The 7,096-nt window shown below is 53.4% G+C and overlaps 1 protein-coding gene across 1 annotated transcript; it reads right to left on the reverse strand.

Annotated features, from left to right (window-relative positions):
- Window positions 1-5,169, reverse strand: LOC136682452 (tripartite motif-containing protein 16-like). Its single transcript, XM_066658892.1, has 7 exons — window positions 4,428-5,169; window positions 4,221-4,316; window positions 3,814-4,047; window positions 3,501-3,693; window positions 3,307-3,357; window positions 1,478-1,537; window positions 1-792 (listed from the first exon to the last, which is right to left on the reverse strand). Exons 1-7 carry the CDS (start codon window positions 5,016-5,018, stop codon window positions 236-238), a joined length of 1,782 nt encoding a protein of 593 aa, XP_066514989.1. The 5' UTR covers window positions 5,019-5,169; the 3' UTR covers window positions 1-235.
- Window positions 5,170-7,096: the final 1,927 nt, after the last annotated feature.

Consider the following 7,096-nt stretch of genomic DNA (forward strand, 5'->3'; position numbering starts at 1 on the left):
AAAGCCTTGCGAATACAGACCATTAATTAGCAGTTCGTTTACAGCTTGTGAATGTCCCCATTGTCCTGGTCCATGGTTCTCTGACTGTCTCAGGTCCCAAAACATTGTCCATGTGGTGTTTGATGGTTGTGAACTTTAAAATAAATGTAAAAGCAAAAGCAGATCAGAGACGGAGGCACGGCGGAGGAAAAGGAGAGTACACCGTGTTTCTCGAGCACAGCTATGATCTCTAAACTCATTTCTCATCTCTGTGTTCTGAATCCGACACGTCCGGATCACACAACCGCAACTGTCCCTTCTTCAGCCAGAAGCCGGCGTACAGCGGCTGCGTGAAGGTGGTGTGGACGCTGTGCAGCAGGGTCATTGTGTCCGAGACGCCGTAGAAGGACAGGATCCCCGCGTCGTGATCCACGTACACTCCGATCCTGTTGGAGGAAGGTCCCGAGAGCTTGGTCTCGACGTTGTTGTGCCAGAAAGAAAGGAGGGAAGAGCACAGCAGACTCCAGGACTGGGCGTTTCCACCAAACGCACACTCATCGCTGTCTCCTTTCCTTTCGATCCCTTTATAGGACACCGATATGGACACTCCCCATCCTCCGTTGTCCCACTCCACCTCCCAGTAACAGCGTCCACACATGCTCTCCACACACAGCACCTGAGGCCAGCGATTAAACCTCTCGGGGTGCTCGGGGTAGGTCCGGGCTCCTCCTCTCCACGTCACCACTCTGTTGTACTCGAAGAGGAGGAGTTTGTGGTGGACGGTGTTGGGGTCCAGAGTCAGAGGACAGTAATCTAAACAAGGAAATACATGTTTGAGTGAAGGAATGGGCACCTTGTGTTCTACTGGAGAGACTGATTTAACCAGAGGAAGGGCAAGGCAGGAGAAGTAGAAACGTGTGCAGATCTCTGTTAGTGTTTATGGTGTTTTTGCACCGCACGGGTCTGGCTCCGCACGGCTCGGCTCGCTTAAAGCTTGGCGCTTTTCCACTGGCAGCGTTCCCTGGGAAAATGAAGCTGGGGACGTCCCAAAAACCCAGTCTCTAACAGGAATCGCTGGCTTTGAAAACCACGACGTATGCTTTTCCTGGTGATTGACAGGTCTCTGGCCAATCAGAGCTCTGCAGAGTTGACGCCTCACCTTTTAGTACCTACTCGGCTCGGCTGGAACCCGGAGCGAGCCGGGACTGAAAACCCAGGACCAGATTTGGGCAGTGGAAAAGCGAAAGAGACGAGGCGAGGTGTAGGTTCCATGCAGTGGAAAAGCACCATTAGACGCTGAGGTGCAGTGTGTTTCTGTTTGAATTTATTTATTTATTTATTTATTTTCTGTTTTATTTTATCCTTTAGTTGAAGTATGAAATGTATCCACTGTCTGCAGTTTTCTGTTCTGATTGTGTGTTAAATTCATGCACAATTCACTTTTAAAAATACTGTTTAAAACAATAAATAAAATAAAATAAAATAAAGAGAGACATACGCAGAAGGAAGTCCTCTCTGGTCTTGGGCTCCGAGGGGACGACTGTCCGGACTCTTATCGCTGCGGGGGCACAGACACAGAACGAATGAAAGGAAAGCTCTGTCCACACAGAAAGAAGCAGCACGATCCCCAGGTTTAAAGCCGTAAGATATTACTCGGTTACAGCTGCTATTCCCTGGGTGAAGGTGGTCGTTTTACTCCTCTGCCTCCCTCAGGGGCAGGAAATGACTCGAGTAAATGTTCTCCTGAGATTGAGGAGTGTGGTGTGTTCTCTCTGTGTCTGCGTGGGTTTCCTCCAGGTGACTGTCTGTGAGGAGTGTGGTGTGTTCTCCCTGTGTCTGCGTGGGTTTCCTCCGGGTGACTGTCTGTGAGGAGTGTGGTGTGTTCTCCCTGTGTCTGCGTGGGTTTCCTCCGGGTGACTGTCTGTGAGGAGTGTGGTGTGTTCTCCCTGTGTCTGCGTGGGTTTCCTCCGGGTGACTGTCTGTGAGGAGTGTGGTGTGTTCTCTCTCTGTGTCTGCGTGGGTTTCCTCCGGGTGACTGTCTGTGAGGAGTGTGGTGTGTTCTCCCTGTGTCTGCGTGGGTTTCCTCCGGGGGACTGTCTGTGAGGAGTGTGGTGTGTTCTCTCTGTGTCTGCGTGGGTTTCCTCCGGGTGACTGTCTGTGAGGAGTGTGGTGTGTTCTCCCTGTGTCTGCGTGGGTTTCCTCCGGGTGACTGTCTGTGAGGAGTGTGGTGTGTTCTCTCTGTGTCTGCGTGGGTTTCCTCCGGGTGACTGTCTGTGAGGAGTGTGGTGTGTTCTCTCTGTGTCTGCGTGGGTTTCCTCCGGGTGACTGTCTGTGAGGAGTGTGGTGTGTTCTCTCTGTGTCTGCGTGGGTTTCCTACGGGTGACTGTCTGTGAGGAGTGTGGTGTGTTCTCCCTGTGTCTGCGTGGGTTTCCTCCGGGTGACTGTCTGTGAGGAGTGTGGTGTGTTCTCCCTGTGTCTGCGTGGGTTTCCTCCGGGTGACTGTCTGTGAGGAGTGTGGTGTGTTCTCTCTGTGTCTGCGTGGATTTCCTCCAGGTGACTGTCTGTGAGGAGTGTGGTGTGTTCTCCCTGTGTCTGCGTGGGTTTCCTCCGGGTGACTGTCTGTGAGGAGTGTGGTGTGTTCTCTCTGTGTCTGCGTGGGTTTCCTCCGGGTGACTGTCTGTGAGGAGTGTGGTGTGTTCTCCCTGTGTCTGCGTGGGTTTCCTCCGGGTGACTGTGAGGAGTGTGGTGTGTTCTCTCTGTGTCTGTGTGGGTTTCCTCCGGGTGACTGTCTGTGAGGAGTGTGGTGTGTTCTCTCTGTGTCTGCGTGGGTTTCCTCCGGGTGACTGTTTGTGAGGAGTGTGGTGTGTTCTCCCTGTGTCTGCGTGGGTTTCTTCCGGGTGACTGTCTGTGAGGAGTGTGGTGTGTTCTCTCTGTGTCTGCGTGGGTTTCCTCCGGGTGACTGTGAGGAGTGTGGTGTGTTCTCTCTGTGTCTGTGTGGGTTTCCTCCGGGTGACTGTCTGTGAGGAGTGTGGTGTGTTCTCTCTGTGTCTGCGTGGGTTTCCTCCGGGTGACTGTGAGGAGTGTGGTGTGTTCTCCCTGTGTCTGTGTGGGTTTCCTCCGGGTGACTGTCTGTGAGGAGTGTGGTGTGTTCTCTCTGTGTCTGCGTGGGTTTCCTGAGATGTTCTCCTGAAGTTGATCAACTCTTGGAAGTTCTAAAATGTGCTAAAGCTGGGTTTCCCAGGAATTGATTACTGATTTAAAAGGTGCTCTTCCTCCCTCTAAAGTGAGACTCTCTCCTGAGAGTGGAGTTCTCAGTCACTAACTCACCGATCTTCCTTTGAGCACTCGATCTCTCCCTCCCTCGGCTCCAGTCTGCTTCTGGAAGTAACGCACACGAAGCTGAATTAAAACAACACCACCCTACTGACTGTGTGCACTGTAACAGAGCAGAGGTTTCACAAACACACTCTTTTAACCCTTTCAACTTTCACAAATCCAGACAAAAAAGGGACAGCACACACCTGCACGGTGCTCCTCCTGCTTCATCGAGTTGGGGATTCTTATTTTGCCAAATCCCTCCTTACAGGATTCCTCCAGTCGCCCTTTGAGCTCACCGAGAGACTTCCTCACGTCTTCAAATATTAACGGAGCCAGTCTGAGACTCTGAGGGGCACTGTGTGAATTCTCAGACTCCGCCCCTAGAGACTGGAGAGTCTAGAGAGGACGGAGACAGGAAGGAGGTGTGGTATAAACAGAGTGAACTGCTCTCACATCAAGAGAAGGAAGCTCAGAACCCTTAAAGACAAGTAAAGGCCCCGGCAGGGTGTGTGTTACCTGGAGGAAGCTGATGTGGTCGTCTGAGTGCGAGAGCTGCTCCAGCTCGGTGCGTCTCTTCTTCAGGTCGGAGATCTCCTCCTCCAGTTTCTCCAGGTGCTCTTCAGCTCCACTCAGCTGGGCCTTCTCCTGAGCTCGGATCTGCTTTGTTATCTCAGAGCGCTTCTTCTCAATGGAGCGGATCAGCTCAGTGAAGACCCTCTCGCTGTCCTCCACTGCTGCTTGTGCTGAGCGCTGCAGAGCACACACACACACACACACAAGATGGAGGTCACGGTCAAGCCCTACTCTCAACCACCCTCTCACTGTAACTCCAAATGACATAGGGTCCATACTTTGGACTGTGAAGGGTTAAAGCATTGGTCTTTGGTCCGAAGCCTGCACTGTTCTCTCTGTTCTCTACTCACCTTAATATCGCTCACGGCCTCTTTCATCTCCCGCAGCTCCTTCTGTTTCTCCTGGATTCTCTGCTGAGTTCTCCTCTGCACCTCCTCCAGCTGAGACTAGAGGTAAGACATCGACATTAGCGCCAGCAAAAGACCCCAGGGGTCCGCATCATCAGGCACAGCTTTGAGACTGAGACAGAGGAGCTCTGAAGTGCTCCCGTTTCTCACCTGTTTCTCGGTTCTCTCGGCCGCAGCCTCGACAGTATCGTGGCCCCTGTGTTCGTCCATCGTACACAGCTCACAGATGCAGCGGCGGTCGGTGCGGCAGTAGATCTCCATCAGCCTGTCGTGCTGAGAGCAGACCCTCTCCTGGAGCCGCGAGGAGGCTTTGACCAGCCTGTGCTTTTTCAGACCAGGGACGTCGTAGTGAGGCTGAAGGTGGGCTCCGCAGAAGGAGGCCTGACACGTCACGCAGGACTTGACGGCTTTGTGTTTCCTCCCGGAGCAGAAATCACACTCCACATCTCCAGGGCCTGCGTAACGTGGAGCAGGGGCAGGAGCGCGGAGCTCTGTCTTCTTCACTTTCTCCACCACCTCAGCCAGCATGTTGTTTCTGCGCAGGACTGGCCTTCGAGTGAAGATCTCTCTGCACTGGGGGCAGGTGTAGACCCCCTTCTGATCCTCCTGATCCCAGCAGCCGTTAATACACACCACGCAGAAGCTGTGTCCACAGGGAACGGTCACCGGATCCTTCAGCAGATCCAGACAGACTGGACACATGAACTGGTCCTGATCTACTGAGATACTGGCCTCTGCCATTTTCCTGCACTCGCTCACTGAGAGAGAGAGTGAGAGAGAGAGAGAGAGAGAGATAGATAGATAGATAGAGAGAGAGAGAGCGATAGAGAGAGGACAAAAGTGAAAGAGAGCGAAAGAGAGAGGGAGAAAAAGGGAACAACACCCTGTGAACTCACTCAGTTTCGTTTCGTCTGAACAGAGGGGAGTGGCTTCCTGATTGAGTGAGAGAGGGAGGGAGGGGGGAGCATATGAGAGAGTGAGAGAGAGAGAGAGAGAGAGAGAGAGAGAGGGGGAGAGGTAGAGAGAGAGGTGAAGATTAAAGAGGGAGAGTGAAAAGTTTCCAGATGCAGAGTTGAATTCTCTCCGTTTCTGAGCTTCTTTTGTAATCACTTTATGTGTGAAACCTCACAGAATCGCAGTGGATTGTGGGTAATTGCTCTCACCAATGCGTGTCCTGAGTCCAGACAGTGTTTAGAGCTGAAATGACTGCAGGCCACACGTCACACACATGTTCAAACTCTTTTATTACAGAATTTAAAAACAAAATCAAGGTGATGGATCTGTGAACGCTGCACAAACAGATCTTAGATCTATTCACTGTGTTTAATTGTTCTCAGTGTTACAGGAACACAGGGGAACCACGGGTCCAATCGTGCTGCCACAGATCCAGCCCCGGGACTCAAAGGGACACTGGACACTAGGGACTTTTAAACTGCAACCTGAGGAGCAGGGCCACAACACTAACTGAGGGGACAGTCCTAGACCCTGCAGAACCCAGGGAACCCAGCTGGGTCACTCCTTTAAGTGAGGGGACAGTCCTAGACCCTACAGAACTAACATGGGTCACTCCTTTAAGTGAGGGGACAGTCCTAGACCCTGCAGAACCCAGGTGGGTCACTCCTTTAAGTGAGGGGACAGTCCTAGACCCTGCAGAACCCAGGTGGGTCACTCACTTAAGTGAGGGGACAGTCCTAGACCCTGCAGAACCCAGGTGGGTCACTCACTTAAGTGAGAGGACAGTCTTCGACCCTGCAGAACCCAGGTGGGTGACTCACTTAAGCGAGGGGACGGTCCTAGACCCTGCAGAATCCAGAGAACCCAGTTGGGTCACTCCTTTAAGCGAGGGCACACTCCTAGACCCTGCAGAACCCACGTGGGTCACTCCCTTAAGTGAGGGGACAGTCCTAGACCCCGAAGTGGGTTCCTTCCTTTTAGCGAGGCCACAGTCCTGCACCCTACAGAACCCAGGGAACCCATGTGGGTCACTCCCCAGCAAGGGCACAGTCCTGCACGCTACAGAACCCACTTAAGTCACTCCCTTAAGTGAGGGGACAGTCCTAGGCCCTGCAGAACCCAGGTGGGTCACTCCCTTAAGTGAGGCGACGGTCCTAGACCCTGCAGAACCCAGTTGGGTCACTCGCTTAAGTGAGGGGACAGTCTTCGATCCTGCAGAACCCAGGTGGGTCACTCACTTAAGTGAGGGGAGGGTCCTAGACCCTGCAGAACCCAGAGAACCCAGCTGGGTCACTCCCCAGCAAGGGCACAGTCCTGCACGCTACAGAACCCAGGGAACCCATGCGGGTCACTCCCTTAAGCGAGGGGACAGTCCTAGACCCGGCAGAACCCAGGTGGGTCACTCCTTTAAGCGAGAGGACAGTCCTAGACCCTGCAGAACCCAGGTGGGACACTCCCTTAAGTGAGGGGACAGTCCTAGACCCTGCAGAACCCAGGTGGGTCACTCCCTTAAGTGAGGGGACAGTCCTAGGCCCTGCAGAACCCAGGTGGGTCACTCCCTTAAGTGAGGGGACAGTCCTAGACCCTGCAGAACTCAGGTGGGTCACTCGCTAAAGTGAGGGGACAGTCCAAGAACCTGCAGAACCCAGTGCCCCCAGGTGGGCTCCTTCGTTTTAGCGAAGGCACAGTCCTGCACCCTACAGAACCCAGGGAACCCATGTGGATCACTCCCTTAAGCGAGGGGACAGTCGTAGACCCTGCAGAACCCAGGTGGGTCACTCACTTAAGTGAGAGGACAGTCTTCGACCCTGCAGAACCCAGGTGGGTCACTCACTTAAGCGAGGGGACGGTCCTAGACCCTGCAG

The sequence above is a fragment of the Hoplias malabaricus genome, unplaced genomic scaffold, assembly GCF_029633855.1.
Source record: "Hoplias malabaricus isolate fHopMal1 unplaced genomic scaffold, fHopMal1.hap1 scaffold_70, whole genome shotgun sequence".
Classification (NCBI taxonomy): Eukaryota; Metazoa; Chordata; class Actinopteri; order Characiformes; family Erythrinidae; genus Hoplias; species Hoplias malabaricus.